We start from the raw sequence: 22,460 nt of genomic DNA, 5'->3' as shown, positions 1-22,460 counted from the left end.
CTGTAGGTGAAAGGATGACATAGTGACCTCATGAGGTTCCCCAGAATTGTGACTATTTCCCTGAGCGAATAGCCTTTCTTAAGAAAGAACTTAACCATGAACTTGATAATCCATATAAAAAAATTCATTGCCCTTTTTGTTTGTGCTGAACTCTGATACTCAGCTGCCAGTGGACTAAATTTCTTAGCAATTTTTGTGCCTTCTTCCATGCTAGGTTTATGGAGTTTGAGATTGAGGAAGAAAGTCAGATTGAGACATTGGAGGAGAGAAATCGTTTCCATCTCCCTCCCATTCTTGCTTCTCCAAACCTTGATCTTCAGGTGCCCTCGGGCACTGTGCAAAGCCAATAGACAGGTATGGCTCACCTCATTAAAGCAGAAGATGAGGTCCAAATGGGCATAAAGGAGGTTAGGATTCGCATGTGCTACATTCCCTTCAAGATGTTGACTTTCATATTTCAAGCATTTGGGTTTCAAGAAAATCCCACCAGTGTTGCTTGGTTCTCAGCCACATTTTCTCATGAATTTATCAATTTGGCAGATGTCATAACTACTCTCTCACCTTGACTGCCCATTAGGGGCACTATTTACATATTATGCTTAAGAACTTTGGGACTGATGAGGGGATATATCTTAGAATATTGACAGGCTCACCTTTCCTTGTACACTGAATCCCTCCAAGATATTTCATCACTGGTATCTTCCGTCATGTTTTATGTAGCTTTAGGTAATCTGACTCTCTATGGAGCCTTGCCAATGTCCCTAAAATATTGGTATCATGAACATGTGTTGGAAGATAAAAGATGGAGTCTCATGCAAACTTCTCTTCCTCATTTCTATCCTACTTTTAGTGCCTATTCCAAAGAAGTCAAGCCCTAAGGTGCAGGGTCCAAAAAAACAGCAACACAGGCACCGGCACAGTCTGAAGAAGAAGGCACCTGAGGAGATTCCACTTGAAGCCATCAAAGAGTATATTGACATCATGGATTGGCTGGAGGGAACTTTGCCCTCTGACTCTGAGAAGACAGAAGGGAAGTGGGAAGGGGAAGATAATGATCAGCAGCAGGAAGAGCATGAAATGTATCCAGACCCAGAACTCCTGAGCTACTTGGACAAGCTGTGGGCAGAGGAAGACTTTATTACAAAGGTGGGCTGTGTCTATGGGTGTGGTGGCTAGCTGATTACCGAGTCTTGGCACTATCACCAAGTTAAGCTCTGTACTTCTGCCACAGGCCATTTGTACTGAGATCTATTCCTTAGTTCCTGAGCAGTGGGTATGTGTGTATGTATGCGGTTTTTTTGCATGTGTGTGTGTGTGTGTGTCTATGAGTGTGAAGATTTGTAGCTGGGGGTAATGATGGTCTAAAGCAACCACAGATTGTGGTGCTGCATCAGGGTTTGTCCTTTTGACCTCCAGATTGAAATGTTACACTTATCAAGGATGCTCGTTTCTTTTTCCAGGTAGAGGCTGTCATTCACCCTCGATTCCTGGAAGAATTGCTTTCCCCTGGAGAAGATATAGATTTCTTGACCCTAATAGAAGAGCTGCAACAGGAGGAAGGACTCACTGCCACACAGGTAAACCTAGTGTTGAAAGGAACATCACAACATAAAATCCAGAAGACATCATCAATCACGACATTGCCTTGGGCATCATAGCTTCTTTTGAAAAATTGAGCAGATATATGGGCAATTTGTGAACCAATAGGTTGGAGCCTATGGATATATGTGGAAAAGGGATGGTAAGGGCTGACAATTTGATAATAATACGCAGGAAGATGGGCAGAAATGAGCTATAGTCTCTGCACTTGAAATGCAGCTGCATATTACCAAATGCAATCATCTCCATCATTTGCCCAGCCTCCTTCTCTTACAAAATTGTGAGGAGCTAATTGCCTATTTTCCTTCCTCACAGCTGGTTGAGAAACGTCTTCTGGCCTTGAAAGATGGGGAGGGTGTGAAAGCCACCCCAAGTTATGACATACCCAGAATGGACTCGGTGACTTCCATGGGCGAGAAGAGCCATGGAACAGACTGCAGAGATGACTATGGCTCACTTCTAGGGGATAAAATTAATATTAACACCCCACAGTGTGATGGCAGAGGAGACAACAACCTGGATATCCCTAAGGACCTTGCTGTGTCTCAAAGAAGACAAGAATGTCCTTATATCATGACCACACAATTCACATCTCCTTGCAGTTCCCCTACTTTGGGAAGCAGGGATAAGGAAACTCATCAAGAAACATCCTCTGCAAGGGAAACTTCCAGGCCAGCAGACAGGTCCAGTGGAGATGAGGAAGAGGAGCTCCCAAGCCTTGCCTTTCTCTTGGCACCTGGGTATCGCCTACTGCCATGGGCAAGTTTCAGGCATACTCACTCTAACTCCGGTCATCTGCCTACTAGAGCTCAAGGGGCCCAGCGAGCATCCCAGAATTTATCTTCTAAGAACAGAGGTCTCAGTCATACTCCATGTACTGCTGCCACTTCTCCAAGGAGAGCTGTTTCTGATAGCCCATCTTCTGCTGAAAAGACACCCCAACTAGTGACTGAGTCTGGGGTCCCTGGGAGGCTACTCTCAGCATTGAATTTGGTTAGAAACACTCAACCTCAAAAAAGAAAGTGACCTTGTAGGTCACAGAGAGAAGAAGCACCATTGGAGAAAGTAGGAAGCAGTAAGGGCAAACTCTTCACATACCAGTCATTTCATGTTGGGGTCCCAGAGTAGATTTTCCCTCTGGCCATGCCAAAATGACCCACAGTGTTGCTTTCTCATGCCAGTGCTGCTCCCTGGAAATTCTAGAGAGTAAGGGGAGGGCTAGAAAGAGAGCCAAAGTTTTCTATGATGGAAATGATCTCTTGGGTGGAGGATGAGGTGTGGTCCTTTTAGGTGAGAGGCATATAAAATGCAATAAAAGGTTGTTTGGGTGGAAAATGCTCTAAGTGCTGTAATATTCCCTAAACATCACTGATATATGTTGTATTCTGTGAATGTGTAACAGGAAACATGTGGCTGGCCACAGACTCTTTGGTTCCAAAGATGCCTGGTTGAGTTACTACCTGTAGATTCCTCCTGAAGACAGATTCACTTTCAGGCTTTCCCTGATAATTGTTCAGTCTCCACTGATCTTTTCCATCCTCTCCTGCTCAGAAATTCTGAGTTATGTCCTGGTGCGTTTCTTCTGTGCTTTTTGGTAACAGACATGTCTCAAGGTATCCCTTTCTTCTTCCCCACACACAAGTCCTGGCTTAATTGTGTGTGGCCTTCTGTGGTCATCATGACATTATCTGTGTATCTTAATAAGTCATTATTGGGTGGCTACTTTTTTGCCATTCAGATTCTTGGCCATTAAATAATTTCCTACATTGGCCTAGACAAAATGAAATTTTTTAGAGTTTGTATGTTCAGCTTCTCTGGAAGATGAAGACATCTGAGCTTCTATGATCCTCAGCACATTCAGGCCAACATCTCTGTGGTGGTTTGAGCAGAGATGGAGAAGACTGGCTCCCTGTGGACATGGCTTTGTGTGTTTCAGACTCAGTATTGGAGATGACATCATTAGGATTCAGAGGGATTCCTAAATAAACAGTTGTAGCCAGCTATTTCTACCTTGTAATGAAGATGGACAAAAGAGAATAGGCTGAAAAGAGATTCATGATTTGTCTATCAAAGAAGTGTCCACATTAAACAGGGCATTGGTGGCCAGAGGTAACATTCCTTTGTGCGTTTCTGTGGAGGAATGTGTTTTTTCCAGCTAGATGGGGATGGATGCATTTCCAGTGACCAAGGAGACTGATCTCAGGAGCCTATGGGATGTTTGAAGGATCATCCCACCAATACTGCTCCCTCTCTTTAGTAATTAATGATTGAAACTCATGTCTTGAATAGTGCAGTTAGAGATTTTTTTATTTGTATACTGTATGGCATGGGCCACATTTCATTCTTTTACTATGTGCATATCTCCTTATTGCAGCACCATTTGTTGAATTTTTGTTTGGTTGTTTTTTTGTTTGCTTGTTTGTTTGTTTGGGAAGTGCATGGGCCAGGAAACAAATCCAGTTCTCCTGCATGGCAGGTGAGAATTCCACCACTGTGCTACCCCTTGTACCCCCTACAGATATTCATATGCATACCCTAATAGTTCCTTTCCCATAAGAGTAATATCAATTAGATTGTAAAAAAGCCAAACAGGACCAGAATTGGATTGGGGTGCACTTTAGGTCCTGGTCTTCTCTGCATGTGCAGGGTGGATGAGAGCTGTGTGGGAGGGGGAGAAGGACTCAGGTGTTCAGTGAGCCCCTGCTTGAGCTCTTAAGGAGACCCATGGTCAGAACCATGGGGTGGCCTAGGGATGGGACTTTTGGCATTCAAGATTTGATTCTGGAGTCTGTGGAGGATTTAGGTGGTTGCTGGGAATCACGGTCTGTACCTGACCTCAACAAGTAAAGGCCATATGAGGTAAAAAGCGAAAGTGCTGAGAGTAAGGTGGGACTGTGTACTCACTTGTCCCACTGAAGGATCTGGTTCTCATCTTTTAGTCTCCGGTTAACTCCTCAACATCAATTGTGTGTGGCCCACCTCTCCAAACACTTCCTACCAGCCCTAACTGTCAGACACTCATCATTCCTTAACAGAAAATTCCTGACTCTCACACTTGTTCCTGGACAGCTAATGATTCCTTCTCCAACTTTAAATTCTGATCCATTCTCTCCTGCTGGTGTGGTTTCAGGAAAGATGAGATTCCCAGCATGTGTCCCTGGCACAGTTCACATGCAGAGCTGTGGTCCCAGGGCAGAAGCAAAGTGAAGCTAAACCCACGCTTCTACCAAGGGGCCCTGGCCCCACTTTTTGCTCCCAGAAAAGAGCTTGAGATAGAAATGGCCACATGTCAGCACACACTGATTCCTCCTATATACTTCACAGTTCTGGTCCACAGTTTTTCTCTGCTAGTATCTTCTTCTTCTCAGGTGAGCAGTATGCAGGAGCTGTCTACTCTTGATGTTCCTCTGGGTATGGGAAATTTATACTTGGCCATGCTTTTTCTAGCTGATGTCCCCTCTCTGTTCCTAGAGAGGCTTTAACGAATAGAAAGAGCACTCACATGCTATACCCCCTCTTAGACACAGTGTGATGCTCAGATGGACACCAAGCACCTATTGTACAGAAGATTTCTAAGCAAAACTGCATGTAGGCTTCTCTGTAGCATGGATTCTCACCATGAGTTTCTATCTGCTGATGCGTACCCCAATACCCACACTGGTCATTCAATTCTAAGATGTTGACAGAATGACAGAATCCAGGCTCCACCATTCAGTGGTGCATGTCCTTACTCAAATATGCAACACTTGTACATTCACTGTTCAGTATTCATCAGAAAATGGAGGCAACATAGAGTAGCTCAGGAAATTTGAGAGAGAAAACGTATCCTCTTTAAAGGGAACTAGGTTCACCCATGTCCTGTTCTGCTCTGCATCAAGGATGGGCATCATTGCAGTTACACCCTGGGATGCAATGGCTGCTGTCGTGTTCTCACACACCTGACTGTCTCATGGCCCTTCACGTCCTTATTTTGTATGAACAGTTGATGGGAGGTGGTCAGTCCACATGCTGCCCCACCCTGGTGCCATCCTGATGTTTAAATTCTTCCCACGGACCTGAAGCATTGGAAGTGTATGAAGTCCCATCACTGTGTGTAACTCCACCCTGTCCATCATCTGACAATCAGGTATTGAGGGTGACTTGCAGTGCTGATCTGTCAAGGTCTCCCTGGCATATAATAGGTAAACACTCACTACTGAGCTGCTGTTTCTTGGTCAGGTTTTCCAACACTTCTCTGGTAGCACATGTAAAGTCAGGATTTGTGATGTGAAGGATTGATTATTCTCTTAATATGAACAGCCACTGAGGAAGCCATGGCGGGTGGCCCACTGTTTGCAGTCAGATTTCTGCTTGAGGTTTATCAATTCACACACCCATACACCCTGCTGCCCACTAAACACACATCTCAAGAGACACCACTGTCTTCTCAGGGTTTATATTCAAATATATGCAAAGTTTACTTGGCACTTAGCAATTGTTGCTCCAATGAATTTGGAGGAAACAGCTTTTTGGGTTGGCTTTGGATTTGCTATCACACAGAGCTGATTCGTAAGGCTCCGAATTGTGCAATTATGCAACATAATATGTGTGATGGTGTGAAGCTGTATGTATCCCCAGAGAAGTTATATTCTTAAATTTCATCCATTCTTGTGGTTATAGAAACATTGTTAGTAAGTCTTTTGGTGAGTGGGATATATATTTTTTTATAGTGAGAAATATTTACACAATTATACTCCAACAATATTATACAACCAATGGCTCATAATATCATCATATAGTTGTGTATTCTTCACCATGATCATTTTAAGAATATTTATATCACTTCAGAAAAAGAAAGAAAAAAGAAAAAGAAAGGGCCCATAGAGCCCATACTTCTTGCTCCACCCTTTCATTAGCCCACAATATTTCAACCTAACCAATTTTTACCCTTTAACGCTCACTATTATTTATTTTTATTCTTTTTTTTTTACTCATCTGCCATATCCTGGTTAAAAGGAGCATCAGAAATAAGGATTTTACAATCTGACCATCACATTCTAAAAGCTATATATTTATACAGTCTTCTTCAAGAATCAAGGGTACTGGGACACAGTTCAATACTTTTCTGGTACATCCCCCTAGTCATATCAATATACCATAAACTAAAAAGAGATGTCTATATGATGCATAAGAAAAAACTCCTAAATAACCTCTTAACTCTCTTTGAAATCTCTCAGCCACTGAAACTTTGTCTTATTTATATCTTCCCCAATTTAGTCAAGAAGCCTTTCTCATTCCCATGATGCTGGGTACTGGATCATCCCCGGTAGTCACGTCCCAGGTTGCCAGGGAGATTTACACCCCTGGGAATCACATCCCGGATAGGGGGTGGGCAGTGGGTTCATCTGACAAGTTGGCTTAGAGAAAGAGGCCATATCTGAGCAATGAAATAGGTTCTCTGGAGGATGATTTTTAGGCATAATTATCAGTAAACTTACCTGCTCCTTTGCAGGAATAAGCTTCATAGGGGTGAGCCCCAAGATTGAGGACTCAGTCTATTGAATTGGTTGTCCCCACTTCTTGCAAGAATATCAGGAATTCCCCAGATGGGGAAGTTGAATGTTTTCTCCTTTCTCTCCAGTCCCCCAAGCATCATTACACTGAAATGCTTATTTATTCTCTGCCCAAATTACTTTGGGATATACCAGGGCATCACACTACTCTGCACAAAGAAACAATATCTCTTGCCCTATTCAAGAGTCCATGTATTCATGGTGTTTAGCTATACTAACCATACAAGTTAAACTAGATATTGTACTACCCAAAATATAAATTTTGCAGCACATAAAACATCTCTCACTTTGTTCTTTCACAGAGGTTGAAATTTGAAAATAGGGGCCAAGTCATCCTTCACCCAGTATACTGATTTACCTTAGTCCTATCCAGATCAGCTTCATTCATATCTCTAGATGAAGTCTGATTACTTTTTCAGCTTAACAGTTTCTGAAAGGGGTAGTATGCAACTTTCATAGCTTCAGTGATCTAATACCGAGTCTCAGGTTTCACATAAGTACATAAGATTCAGGTAACAACTGCACTATATACAATAGCTCAGTATCTCAGAATTTAGAAATATCAGTTACAACTCTTAAATATATGTGACTGCTGTAAGAGCTTATAATAGACCCCAACATGATAACTCATGACCTCAACTCCATTTCTCTGAGTTTGCATATTATATGCAACCCATATGAGTGAGGCATGGCAATATTTGTCTTTTTCTGACATTTTATTCTACATACTCTTCTTAAGATTCTTTCACCTAGTTGCGTGCCTGTAAGTGGGACCGTATGTTGAGACATGACCTACTTCTTTTAGGGTGGGTATCAAACCTCTTACTGCAATCCTTTATAAGACACTAAGAGAAAGAAGGTGGGGTAATTGATAATATAATTCAATTCAAATAAATAATACCACACTATAAATACAGATATATTTTTAGTGAGACAGAATAGGCACGAAATTGTACCACCTATAAATTCCACTTATGAAAAATTCAGAATCTCACCTAAAGTGTTAAATGTGATAATGGTAGTTGTGCTTGGGCTTTAGTTATGGGAATGGGAAAGGAAACAACTACAGAGTTGCTAGTAAACCAAAATCACTATGTGAAAATTTGTCAAGCTATACACTTATGGATTCTTATGTATATACGTCACTCTTCATTAAAAGATTAAAACACAATGAAAATAAATGCTGTTTGAGGTCCTTCCAGCTGCTGGATCTTGTGAAGATGGGCTTGGGAAGAGCTGGGCTGTGCACAGATCTGAGGGTGGGAACTAGGGAGACACACAGCAAGAAGGAACAAGAAGTACAGGTGTCCTTTCAAAAAGAGTAGAGACAACACACACTCAACCTGGAGAAACTGACACCATGAGGACAGGAATGGGGAGAACAGAAATGGCCTTACTCACTTATCAGATGGCCATTCTGGGTGAGAAGTCCCCAGCACACAGCACTTCCTCATGCACCACTAGCTTCCATTTGGCAGTCCTTTGCACATATAACATATGACAGTGTCTGTTCTCTCTGAGGCCCACCTTACCCTCCTGCAGATGAAAGCCATGCTGCAAGAATGAGGGGGGAGTCAATAACGTGGTCTGTAGACTAGCTGAGGGACCCCAGGGAACTCCACACCCATAATCTGTCTGCCTGTTCATGAATCTCCTTTCCTTTGTCATCCTCTCTTCTCCTCTCCTGCTTCCCTTCTCATCCTCTTCTTTTCCTCCCAGCCCTGCTCTCCCTCCACATCCTCATGTTCCCACTTCCAGTTCTCTTCCACCCTGCCTCATACCCCCATCAATGTCTTCAGGGAGCACACCCCAGCCAGTTCTATTCCACAGGATTGGGGGGGGGGCAGCTGTACTCCAGGGGCTGGGAGGCAGGTACAGATGATGCAGCTAAATGAAAGCAGCAAGAGACAAAGTCCACACAGAAATGACTGCAATTACACAAAATATGCAGAGTAGGTGAACACACAGAGACAAAAAAAAAAGAGTTTAGAAGTCACTAGGGCATGAAAGAAAAGAGGTGGGGCCAAGAGACTCCAACAGCTATACGGTTTCTTTTTCAGATGATGACAATGTTCTGGAATTTGATAGTGGTGGTGATTGAACAACCTTGTGCTTATACAAAAGCCCACTAAGTTGTACAACTTAAAAGACTGATTTTTATGTTATGTGAAAGATATCTCAATTTAAAAACAACAAATCTATAGTGCAGCGTCTTAGATTGTTTGTCTGTAAAAGAAGTTTAGACAGCATGTAAATGAGAGAAATTCTTGTCCACAATGTGTTATTCTTGAAAGCAACTCAGGAACTCTCTGAGTGCAGACAATTGGAGGGGTCTGATGAGTTGCTTCTGTCCTAGATGTGACTGTACATCTGCCCAGAGTGGTCTCTGCTCTCTCTCTCCTTTTCTCTCCTTTAGAAGGATGCTCCACCACTGGATTTCAAAGAAGCACATCTTTTGTAAAATATGGTTCTATTGACTGGTCACTGGCAGACAGGACTTTCAGGTGACAACATACAACCCACTACATCTGACATCTATCCTCCTGAAATTCACATCCATCCAATGTGTAAGGTACACTAACCCCATCCCTGCATCCATAAAAGTCTAAACCCATTAGATGATCAAATCTGAAATCCAAAATCTAAGCCAAATATTGTTAGTTTAAAGAGCCAGTGATCTCATCATATAAATCATATATGGATATGATACATTCCAGGGACAAAATACCACTTAACCGCTGGATCAGGGACCATAAAAAAAAAAACCCAGTAATCTCCCAAACAACATGGTGGGAAAGGCATTGGATAGTCACTAGTTTTCCAAAATGGAGAAATTGGAAGAAACAAAGGGAGATTAATTACAGGTCGGGTGAAATTCTTTCATTTCTATGTGTCCCAGATCTGGGAATAGTCCTCCATGGCTCTTGGCTCTGCCTTATGGACCCATGGCAGCATCAGCTCTGTAGAACAGCTCCTCTGAGATATTCTTCTTTTGATCAAGGGATTTACTATGTCTGTACCTTAGTAGCTTCACCACCTGCAATCTGCTGCAAAATTTTAAGAGCTCAATAAGCTTCTTTTCCCTTGTCTAGACCCTGTCCATTTCAATTCAAGCTATCAGGGAGGAAGGACTATCCATAGGAGGGGACCTTGGCTTGACCTGAATGTGATGATGGGAGGCAGGTGATGGCAGCTCAGCTGAGCATAGGAAAGAAGCTTCCTCAGGTAGCCCTCTATCCCCCTTGCTGTCCTCCCTGCTTCCCCTGAACAACACAAGAAAGCTTCAAAGAAAAGAACCACCCAACTGACTTTGAGACATTAGAGGCCCTGATGGCTACTATTCCAATGGATAACTCTGCTGTACCCCACCAGCAGTTGTCCCAAATTTCAGTGGGTTTCCACCACATTTGCAGCAGACAGTGTTGTGGGGAGATATCTATTATGGTGGGGAAGTCTCTTGAGTTGGGTGAACAGTGTATGAGCTGATGAGGAACAACCATGTGGTCATCCTGACAGAAAAGGCCATTGGCCTCATGCATGTGGGAGGAGGAGGGACACCTTAAGCCCCATCTCCTCCTTTACATGCCCTCCAATGTGCTGTCCCTGATTATCTCTGGAATGACAGACATCCAGTCACAATACTCTTAGGCTTAGTCAATTGTCCACATTAGACAAGGAAGCTGACTACCTGAGAAGACGACAGCAGAGCAAGAGCTGCCATGTGCCTGGACCCTAAGAGCTGCAGCCAGCACTGATGGCTTGGATTAAGGCTTCAGGTGGGGTTTTAGGAGGAGACCAGCCCTGCTGTGTCAACCACTCAGTGTGTCAACAGAATCCAACCTGGAAACAGATGTGGACAGGCCTTAGACACCCAAGAGAAGAACACAAAGACCACACGTAAGGAGGCACTGAAGGGATTGGCAGGAAAGGGGAGCTTAGGGGTAAAGGCAGGCAGGCTACCAGAGCAGAGGGGCCTTCAAGAGACAAGCCAGGCACTTCAGAGTCCATCTCCAGCCCTACACAAAGGGCCTGGCATTGCACCTCAGTCCCCATTTTTATGGCACATTGTACTTAAAGGGACACTCCTAACATCTATGTTCTAATTTGCTAGCTTCCAGAAAGCAATATACCAGAAACTGAATGGCTTTAAAAAAGGGGAATCTAATAAGTTGCTACTTTACCGTTCTAAGACTGTGGAAATGTTCAAATTAAAACAAGACAATAGAAATGTCCCATCTAAGGCATCCAGGGAAAGAATCATTGGTTGCAGAAGGCCAATGCTGTTCAGGGTTTCTCTCTCAACTGGTAAGGCATATGGGGAAGATGGCGATGTCTGCAGGCTTTCTCTACAAGCTTCTTGTTTTCTGAAGGTCCCTGAGGGGCATTTTCCTTCTTCATCTCCCAGGGTCTGTGGCAGTATGGACTCTCTGCTTTGGGGCTTCTTTATCATTTTTGAGTTTTCTACAAAATGCTTCCTCTTTTAAAGATTCCAGTAAACTAACCAAGACCCACCCAGAATTGGTGGAGTCACCTTCTCTCTAATGAAAGATTAATATCCAAAACTGGGTGAGTCACAACTCCATCGACATAACCTAATCAAGCTTCCAGCCTACATTATTGAATAGGGATTAAAAGATATGGTTGCTCCCACAAGATCGATTAGTATTAAAACATGGCTTTTCTAGAGTACATAAATTCCTTCAAACTAGTATAATCCCCATGTAAAGACATCCAGACTCTTTCTCTGACTGGATGGTTCCAGGGTACAGAGAGGACCCAAGTAACATGTGGGCAGCTATTAACTCAGGATCCTTTGAAATGGGCAAAGTCTAAGCCTTCTCTGCTCTCATGTGCCACCTGCTTCCAATGGTGAGCCATTTAATCTTACATTAGTCACCCCTTGCTAAGGGTGCCTCAGGCAGTTATTAAGAAAGGGGGATGCAATCTACGTCCTTGATCAGGGCTTTGCCCATCACGCATTTGATCATGTGCTCTACCAGGAGCTTGAGATAAAGGCAGGCTGGATGTCATACTCAAGGAATGGGTGTGGATGATGAGGGTACTGTTATTCCAGAACTAGTGAGCTAAAGCCAGCTACCAACAGAAAGTTGGATGTGTTCCTGTACTCCAGGGGGACCACGGAAAGTGGAAAGGTGCTGAATGACTATCAGCACTCCAGAAAGAATAAGAGGAAGCATAACAAAACATCTGGAGACTATCATGGGCTTTTATCTCTTTCTGTATACTAGAATTACTCTTGGAAGGCCATTGGCTAATCAGCATACCTTGGTTACAAATGGAGAGGATGGACACACCAGCCTGGAACTGAGGGATTTCAGAGATCCACAGTTGTTGCAGGGCAGAGATGGGGCTGAGGTCAGGTATTGCAAACCTGGCCCTAGCTCCTTGGGCACAGTATTCTCTTTTTCACTGGAAGGGGCTCTGGACAGGAGGGAGAGGAGCAGTCTGTGACCATCCTGGGGCTGGTGAATGTATGCCTTCTTTGCCAACCCTGGTAAAGCTGAGACATTCATATGAGGGGTGTGGATCCCTGAAGGCTCATTTCTTACTTGGATTCATTGATCAGCCTTTTCCATTCCTTTCTCTCCTACCTATTCCCTCCCCAGTCCCTCCTACATAAAATGGTAGGAGCCTAAAGAAAGCAGATTTGGAAAGCATTCCTGCATCACTTATGGACCATAGAACATTAGGTAGGTCACTTCACCCTTTATAGCCCATGAAGTGAACAGACAAAATGACATTATGGCTGGAAGCCCTCTCTGGGCACTGATCTTGTTGAACAGCTGCATGACTGTTACCCTGTGACTTCCAGTCAGCATGGTCCACCAAGGAAGCCACCAAAGCTCCCAAAGTGTTCCAAGAGGACAAGGAGGTCAGCCTCCTTATGCACGGGGGAGGCTCAGGTATCATGGCTTGGGTGGGGGCAGGGCAGTTGCCCCCTAAGCTTCCTCTAGCACTGTGGTATGGCAACTTTGATGAGACACTGTGGACCATGGACCCCTGATCACCCAATCACTCCAAGTTGCAGTGGTCCCAACTCCTTGTATTCCATTCTATCATTTCTAGTTAAGACACCTTCCCCAGCATCCTCCTCTTCAACCTATGTTTAAGCTTCAGAGAAGCCTTCTACATCCTGGGACCAGGCCTAGCCCTTGTCCACTTCAGAGCCCCCAACCTGCATTGCTATTCACTGGAACCCACCCATCTCCTCAGGTTCTTCTGCAAAGCACAGACTTTGGGTTCAGGTTGCTGAAGGTTGAAACCCAAAGCTGGACCATGTCATTCCCATATGGCAGGATCCAAGACACTCAGACTTCTGGAGTCCAAACTGAAGAGTGTGATTCAAATAGTAGGAGCCTGTGTTGTGTTTACAGTAGGGAAGCTGCTGTCTCCTGAAGTGCTTGGACTGGGAGGTCAACCTGACCCTGTGAACAGAACAAGGGACTAGGTCTTAGTCAGAATAATAAGAGGGAAAACTAAATGTGAACCCAGGGTGAAGGCTGGGTGTGCTCACTGAAAGCTGTAGGACATGAGTGATTTTGCTGTTTGATCATCTGTAATTGTGACCAAGTCACTGAGTGTTCTGGAGGGGCACCTGAACATCAGAGAGTGTCACCAAACTCTATTAAGTTAACTGGCTAGTTTGGCCCCCATAATGGGCCCCCTCCTGCCCTTATGATAGAGAGAGGATTGACTAAAGGGCGCTGGTCCCACCTGTGAATAAATAGCAGGAGGGAAGGAGGGGAAGGGCCCAGCATGCCTTCATCCCAGCCAAGAGCCACAGGCCTCTACCCATCTCCAGGTCTTCCAATAGGAACACACCTGTCTCCATGATCTTTGTGAGCACATTCTTACATAGTTCCCCATCCAAGCAGCCATTTGCCTTTGGAAAACTGATGCTCAGGGACATGCAGGAACAGCCCTAGGCCTCTGACTTATGCAGAGTACAAAAGATAGATTAGGGCTACTCCTTACTGGGCCAGGGTGCAACCTGCCCTGTGGTTTATTTGAGAATGAGGTCCCTCCAATCCTTGGATCCCTGTTTAGACCTCTCCCTTGTGGGACACTTCTTTTTGGAAACTCCACTTGGGCCCAGTTGGTCCCACCATGCTTTTCTGGAGCAATTGGAGCCAGAGTAGAGTCATGAAGATGCAACTTTCACCCCCTGATATTAGCATCTGTCTCCACATTTTGAGCTGGCCAGAGGCTTCCCAGATCATCTCCTTTATTCATTCAGCAACTATGACCCAAGATCCTTCCCTTTACCAAGCTCTATGTTAGGTCCCAACTATGGAACTGAAGAATGGCCAGACCCCTGCCCACCAGCAGCTCACATTCTGGAAGGGCAGAGGACAGTAGCATGGAAGCCATTACCAGTGACAGAAAAAAGCAAGCACTATAGTGAGAAGTAAGCAAGCACTGAGAGGAGGGTTCTGGGAGCACAAGGGGTCACAGTGAGGGACCCTTATGCTGTTGCTAGAATATCAGGAGGAAGCCAGCCCTGCACAGATCTAGGAAACGTGTGCCTGGGAGAGGCACAATGGGGACAGAGGCAGAGGCAGAGGCAGAGTGAGTTTGGCCAGGGAGGAGATTAGAAAAGGGGCGGCATGGGTGAGCAGACTTGAGAGGGGATGAAGGAAGGAAGGGAGGAAGGCGGCATCAGGTCCTGAAGTTATGGATCACAAGTGATAAAATTATGCCAAAATCTGGTGGTTCAATACTGGAAATATTTATTATTGTCACACAATTTCTCTGGACTGGGACTCAGAGTGCAAATTACTTGGGTGTCTCTGCATGCAGAACTCTCAAGTGACTGGCTGGTGCTATGGTCACAACTAAGGCTCAACTTGGGAGCATTTGCCTCCAAGACAGTCACAGGGATTGGCAAGTTTTCATATTTGTGAGAATATTGTTAGACAGATAGAGAGCTCATGCATAGGAGAGAGTGATGATGATGATAGTAAAACAATAAAACAATGTGCAACTAAATCTTAGGACTGACAATCTATAATTTAGCCATATTGTCTTGTCTAGAAGGCAGTCACTAGTCCAGGACACACTTCAAGGGGTGTTATACTAGGCTCCTTAGAAACAGAAGTGGGGTCATTGAGAACCAGAGCACAGGCTGCTGACCACAGAAGTGGGAAGGAGCACCCGCACTTGAGTCTAAATATAGTGGGCAAAATCAGGAAGGCTCCTTGCCACAGTAACAATATATAAATATCATCCAGTTTCAACTTCCTTATGGTACAGACAGAGACATAAAACCAGAGATAACGTGACTTACCTAAGATCATGGGCCATATCCAGCTTTGTTTTGAGTTGTATTCAGTGTTTCTTCCATCCCCTTCTTATAATTCTTTCTTGACTATATTTGGGCCTTAGCTACTTGTGAAACAAGCATATGGGTTTTCCCATATACTTTCTGACCCCATATACTTTCCATATGGTGTTCCCCAGAAGTAGATGCTAGAAAGAACCATATTTTGTCAGAGAAGACAGTGAGAAAATGCAATGACTATCATAAGGAAACTGATATGAAGGAGTAACCAGGTCAGAACCCAGGCCGGTCTCCTCCTAGAGGGGCCATAAGTGCCCCAGGCCTTCTCATTTAGTTGTGGGGAAGGACACATAGGCAAGACTGTGGGCAGTCCACAGATGACATGAGGTAGGAACATGAGCTGTGAGAAGATCAGAGTGGCCTGTGTGGAGTGTTCCTATCCATTGAGAGGGCCCAGGTAAGGAGACCTAAGAGGTGACCTCACATCCTTGGTGATAGAGCCCAACAGAATGTGGAAACCTGGTAACCAGGCTCCCTGATTCCAGACAGCCCCCTACCTGCCTCACTTGGGAGACTCTGGAGAGAACAGGAGGTTCACCTGCAACCTTGCTCATTCTTGAGACTTATGTTGCAGAGCTAGGAATGAGAGCCTTCTCCAGCACTGGTAATGGTTCTCAACCTCCAGCCATGCAGACAGCAGTTGTAACAATGAGAGCCAGATAACTTTCCAAAAGCTGAAGGCAGCCACATCTCCATCAGTATCACCAGTTCCTCAGCTGGAAGTTGCTTCAGCGCTACCTTCAGTGCCAACTACACATGTATCAAGTGTCCATTATGGAGCTGCAACCTGCTCCTTGAACATTCATAGCACTGGCTCTAGGGTGGGAGGCAGGTTTGCCACCTCCAGTGGCACTAGCACTAGGGTTCAAATCTGCATGAGGACCATCTATACTACAGAGTCTTCCTGCCCCTTGCTTGAGACATCATAATATGGGCTAAGTGAGGAGAAAGGTAACCACTTGGCATTCCGCCCTGAAATGATGAAAAGCAGTTATACCGATGGATGTGGTGAACACCTGGCCTCAGCAGGAGCCACCTCCAGTGTAGCAGATTGTGAGATGATCTCTATGCACTTGAGGAAAACATAGTTCTCTTACCTGCTAGCCTTGGGCACTGGGTTACTCAAAGGCTGGGCACTCTCAGGGGCAGAGCACCTTCCTCAGCTGCCTGAGTGCCTGCTGAAATCACAGGGCCCTGGCTTGGGTCCTGGAGGATGATGGGATCTGAGCTGGAACAGGCAGGTCTGGGTGACACCCCCCCTTCTCCACAAAGGCAGTTGAAGAAGGTGGTGTTCTATCACTGTCTGGACTCCATCTGGTTCCAGTTCAACAAGAAGGGCAAGGAGCACCTAGCAGCCGCCATCAATGCCAACATTACCCTATTCAACCACGTGCTCTACTGTGTCATCACTACCTGCCTTGGAGACCAGAGCACAGAGGCCCCAGATAGGGCCATGGGAGCTGAGAACTGGACATAGGTGGCCAGGGTACACTGCATGGGCCATGTCAGGTTGTAAGGACATAAGGTATGATATGTTCTGTTCCTGCCATCCTAGAAAGGTCTTTCTAGTGGATTCAGAAGGACAGACACCCACCTGCACAGGTCAGAAGATCAGATATTCAATGGCAAAGAGGACTGGGGATAGTGGACATAGAGGCTGAGTCTTGCCCAGAGAATGCCTTGCTGAGGCAGCTCTGAAAAGAGGGAAGGAAGGGACAACTTGACTGGCCTAGAGGAGGTAATGTGATTGGCTGGTCCTAGGAGCATCAACAAGGCAAGATATGAAGATGTGAGGTATTTGGCAGGTGCATGAAGACACAAAAAGATCACTGAAGGGCAGCTGCTGCAACTCAGATGCAGAGGATATGGGTACCCCAAGTTGGTCGCCATGAGGACATGAACTGTGGTCAGATCCTAGATAGGACCTGTGGGTGGGGCCACCCAAAGTTCCTACCTCACCCAGGCTGGCCAACTGCCATGTGTTACACACCTCTCCCATGCTGCATTTCTCTTCCTGCCAGCAGCTAACCTGGATGTCACTTGTAGGAACTTTTCCCTGAGTCCTGCCTTGTTCTGGTCTTCATCATTGAGGCATCATGGGGGCTGGGCTGTGCTGACCACTTCAAACCAGGGCAATCTTGTTTTGTAGTTTCTTGTCTCTAGGGCATCTTCCTCTCTGACAACCAGGCTTAGACAAGATGGTCTCTGTTGTGTGATTCTCTGATACCATTATACTGGAGGAACAGATTTGGGGAAGGGGCACGCCATGAAGGCATACAGTTTCCTGTGATTGCATGGGAGAAAGTGGCAGAGACAGGCCTAGGTTTCTCTTATCCCTCCCTACCCTCTGATGCATGGTCATGGTTTCTATCTTGATCCCTGAAAACCATCTGAGCTTTGTAGGCTGAGAACCTAGGGGAAATGGTTCAGCCTATAGGACAGGGGTAGGAACTCCAAAGTGGGAAACAACCTCAAGACAGAGGTGTAGGTTCATGTTGAAGATGGTGGAAAAGTGATTGTAAATGGCCACACTCATCCATGAGGTTTGCTCAGATAAGCATGAGAATGCAGCAAGGTCCATAATATGTGGGCATGACCTAAGGCTAGCAACCATGCTGCTCAATACTGAGGTGACTCAGAACACAGGGTCTCTGGTGGCTATACTCTGGTACAGTCAGCTTTAAGTCCTATGCCCTTATAGCCTGACCCTTAAACCACACCAGCTGACCAGCCAAAGTAAGGTTCTAGCCTTTATCCCCAGGGCCATTGTCAAACACATTCTGGATGAGGACAAGCCAGAGGACTACAAGCTAGTCCAAATCATTTTAGAGGATCGAACTAAGGGGGTGAATGGGACACTGGTAAGAGGTGGGATCTTGGCACCATGACCTCATTCTGAAAGTCCAAGGACCTCTAGACCCAGTGAAACTGAGAGCTGGTGGGTAAGCATCTTGATCACATACTGCCCTGGGAAGCCCTTAATGCCCACAGCATCTTTTCCTTGCCTGTTCCAACTCCGGGTCATGTCCCATTTGCTGCATATGATCCAAGCTTTGGGAAACCAAGTTCAAAGCTAACATCATATAGAATTCCTTAGAAAAGGCTTTTCAAATGAAGCCATGGACATGATGGCCAAGCAGATGAGCTCAACTTAAAGGGTGTCCTCCATACAGGATGGGTTGGTTGCACCTCCTAAGTCATCATGAGAAGCCATCACAGGCATCAAATATGTTACAGTGCATGCCTTTTTTATATGAAAAACAAAACAAAGTTTTGATCTCCTTTGCAGTCTTTAGGGAGCCAACATAGTATTTGTAAACTGAGATAGGGAAAGAAGCAAGAAGAAAGGCACAGACCCTGAGCCAGTTCTCCTAGGCTCCGAGACCTAAGAGTCCCCTGTGTGTGTTTTTCATCCCCTGAGGAAAGAGAAAAATCATCAACATATGCATGCATATTGTTTGTGCACCAGTAAGAGTAACTGTATATTATTTTCAGTGAGTTGGACACCCTCTCTCAGCCATTAGCCCCAGCAAATTACAATGACTACGAACACACAGAAGTGGGTTCTAAATCCTCTCTTCTTCATGATGGGAAAGGGGAGATGTGATTTGTGAAACTGGTAAGGCAGAAGGTACACATCCTACAGAAATAAAAAGTGAGGACTGAAGAGGTTGAGAAGGAGATTGGTAGCCACACATTTGAGGCAGGTGCAGGAATTCAAGGCTAGCATTTCTTCCTAGCAGGCTCTAAGTCACAGAAAACAGAAGGAAAATAAGATTAAAGAGTAAATACTGATTATGGGACAGATGCTCCATGGGGTGGGGGCCTTGCAGGAGCCCTGCTCAGGGGCCAGGGCCAGACCTGCCCTCTGCTGGGACTCTGTAGTATTGTCCTGGGTAGTGGTGGATTTAGGGGACATGGTCTAGTCTCCAGAAAGCCTATTTTAGATCTGTGGTTCTGAGAAATGAAGGCAGAAGGAGAAGGTGGGAGTAGATGACCCTCTTGCACCTCTATTCTGGGGTTGGCAGTTATGGAGTCAGAGGCACTTTAGAAACAAGGGTCCTTCATTATAATCTATACCCCTGCAGAGCCTTTCCTTTGAGCAGATATCATTCAGTTGGGGTCGAATTATACACAGACACACGACACACACACACACACACACACACACACACTCTCTCTCTCTCTCTCTCTCTCTCTATTTAGGAGGGGTCATGTTTATTATAAACAGAAAAGGCTAGATTCAAATATAATAACATTTTGAATATTATAATAAAGTTCTGCTTCTATGACACCCTGGGACTGGCGGTTTTGTTCATTCCTATACTGTGTTAATTCATGGACTCTCAAATTGCTTGTGAAAATAAGAAACCATGTAAAGTCACTTTATTTTATATGGAACAATCACAAAGAGTGCGCTACCCTTCCTTGCTTAGTGAATGGAACATAGAAATCTCCCTTTCACTGAGCATATGTCACTTCAGTATCAATAAACCTGGCAAAGAGTTGAAACCAACCATCAGGACTCTCATGTTTACATGTTGCATGTGCTTGTATTCACAAGGAATATTTCCTGTGCCAGGACAGGAGAGTGGGGGATTTTCTAGAGCATTGGAGAAGTAACACTTTCTGCTTCTCTTGGTGAGGCCTCTTTGGACCACCAATTAGGAATGTGCAGTGTTCAAGGGTAAACTCTGCAAGTCCAGCACCAGGTGGGCAAAAAGTTTAGAATTTCCTGTCGGCCAAGGTGACATCAGGGGTGATGTGGTTTGAACTCCATTGTCTTGGGATATGACCAGTTTATACTCTGTGTTGTCATTTCTGACTTGTACTCAAGGGGTGTTGGGCTCTGAGCCCTTAAAGCTGGCTGCTTCTGGGGATGGCTGCATCCATTATCCAAGCTTATGCTTTGTTAGGTCATGGGGGTGTGAACTGTCCCTATCGGGATGGGTGAAAGATAGGGAATGGTGGGGCTGGGGCAGAGAGTGCCACCAGAACTGATGGGCCCCACCAGGACTGATGGCCCATGGGCTTGAAGGGACACACCTCACCACAAATTAAATTACTGAAGGGTTTCCAGTCTGGATGGTGAACAGGCCCTGTGCTGATCTCCCTGATTCCCCTCCTCAGGCTGTACTATGATCAGGAACACTGAGCCCTGGGAACCTGCTCTAGCCTCCTGCCTGCACAAATACTTTCAAGAGTAACCCCTATATAGAACCTGTAAAGTGAAGAGCCAGATCAGTTGAAGGTTACATCTTCATTCTGACAACCACAAGAGTCTTCAGACACAAAGCCAGCCTCTCCTCATACAAGGAGACCTTTCCAGTGTAGCCTCATGAGCACAAACCCTGGTTCCAGCAGGCCACGTTATCACTGATGTGGAACAACTCTCCTGGGATGTTATTCACAAATGGAAGCCATTTGCAAAATGAGATATGTCCCCTCCAAACCGAGAGAAACAGAAGTGCCAAGACTAAAGCCTTTCCTAGGCTTGGGGGAAGGCAAGGGAATCTTTGAGTATTCTCCTGCATGCTTGGGAAGCTTCTGAGGGGCAGACTTATATCTTGTGCACAACAGCATGATATAGGATGGCTTGTCAGCCTTTGGGCTTCTATTGGCCACGATAATTCCCAGAAGCAGCCTGCATCTGCAGTGAGGCTCCATCTCACACACTGCTTACATCCTCACTCCCACTCCCTTGCTATGGCCTACCCAATCTGGGACTGCATTCCATTTCAGTCAATTCTCAGTAACAGTCCTGTAGCAGTCCCTGCTCCAGCATCCACTGCATTCCATGCAATGGCCTTGTAGGTGATGTTGATGGCTGTCATATCCACAGTGCAGAGATATGGCCATTCACAGTGCTGGTGCATGCTATGTAATCAGTGTTATCAGTATTGGCACACGGGCTGACTGAAGTTTTGGGGGATGAAGTCTCTAGCAATGACATGGACAAAGTCCAGAAACTACAACATGGGGTCTGGTTGTGATGGCCAATACATTCTTGTACCTTCCAGTGTCTTTCTGAGCTTCCCCATAGCCTCTGGGAGCTTGATTATCCCCCCTCTCTACAAGTAGGCAGTACAAACCTCCTTCGATCTTTGATCTAGGGCAGCATTTACCAATCATGGGTCTCCTGTCATTATCAAAATTGACCAGATCATTCTGTGCTGTGGGATCTGTCCTGTTCATCTGGGGTGTTCTATCCACTAGACACAAGTAGAAGCCACCATCCAGTGATGACAACGAAAAGGGCCTTCAGACATGGCCAAAATATCCCCTCAATACAAAATTATTCCTGATAAAACCACTGTCAAGAGGCCTGGTCTGTCCTCTTGCTGCAGTATAAGTCCCTGCCTCTCCTTCTCTTCTTCCTGGGACTAACTCAGAAAGGAGGAAATCCTAGAAGCAATTCAGGAGACAACAAATCAAGCCCCATCCCTCACAGCACAAGGCTGCTGGGGAAGTGAGTGGGGAATATAGATAACCTGCATTCAGCACTCACAGCTCTACGTGTCTATCTCTCCGCTGATGGGCCCCCATAGCTTTTATTCCCCACTTGTTTAATAATCAAAAGTCTGTAACTTTTACCCTATCACAAATAGACCTTGACTCTCTCACTTGAGGTTGATTTTATAATGTCTTCCCCACATAATGGTCTTTTATTGCTTTTGGACTCATTCAGTCTTTTCCTCAGTTAAAAAGAAAACAGCCATTTGTTTAACTAGTGGTGATGGCTGTCTGCTTTGTCAGGCACCATCCTAATTTCTGGAGAGAGATTCACAGCTGCCAAGCCATACAGTTCTCTTGTACTGGCAAGGAAAATTCAGAAAAAAATATTTAAAAGTCAAATGACATCTAATCTCACCACCCACAGATCACCACCATTAATAACCAGGTATCACGGTGACCTCCACTGTTCTTCCAGGGAATGCTTCATCCAT

The 22,460-nt window shown here is 45.1% G+C and overlaps 2 protein-coding genes and 1 long non-coding RNA gene across 6 annotated transcripts in view; 2 read left to right on the top strand and 1 right to left on the bottom strand.

The window, feature by feature from the left end:
• The window catches only part of LOC143664747 (NUT family member 2D-like), a 5,856-nt gene extending 5,506 nt beyond the window's left edge, over positions 1 to 350 (top strand). The window contains exon 4 of the mRNA XM_077138148.1: positions 215 to 350. Within this exon, the coding sequence (XP_076994263.1) occupies positions 215 to 350 (136 nt within the window). The remainder of the gene's footprint in view (positions 1 to 214) is intronic.
• Positions 1 to 16,600, bottom strand: part of LOC143664219 (uncharacterized) — an 80,375-nt gene extending 63,775 nt beyond the window's left edge. For 3 of the 4 annotated variants that reach the window (XR_013166376.1, XR_013166377.1, XR_013166378.1), the window contains exons 1-4: positions 15,460 to 16,600; positions 13,374 to 13,597; positions 12,437 to 12,593; positions 8,553 to 8,705 (exon numbers count right to left, since the gene is read on the bottom strand). This is a non-coding gene — a long non-coding RNA (uncharacterized LOC143664219). Of the gene's footprint in view, positions 1 to 653; positions 1,016 to 8,552; positions 8,706 to 12,436; positions 12,594 to 13,373; positions 13,598 to 15,459 lie in introns of all 4 variants that reach the window. The other variant, XR_013166375.1, reaches the window with a different exon arrangement.
• LOC143664367 (NUT family member 2F-like) lies at positions 778 to 2,923 on the top strand. The gene is made up of 3 exons (XM_077137997.1): positions 778 to 1,146; positions 1,461 to 1,577; positions 1,915 to 2,923. Exons 1-3 carry the CDS (start codon positions 778 to 780, stop codon positions 2,623 to 2,625), a joined length of 1,197 nt encoding a protein of 398 aa, XP_076994112.1. The 3' UTR covers positions 2,626 to 2,923.
• Positions 16,601 to 22,460: the final 5,860 nt, after the last annotated feature.

This window comes from Tamandua tetradactyla, chromosome 20 (genome assembly GCF_023851605.1).
Source record: "Tamandua tetradactyla isolate mTamTet1 chromosome 20, mTamTet1.pri, whole genome shotgun sequence".
Lineage (NCBI taxonomy): Eukaryota > Metazoa > Chordata > Mammalia > Pilosa > Myrmecophagidae > Tamandua > Tamandua tetradactyla.
This window is presented reverse-complemented; position numbering and strand designations above follow the sequence as displayed.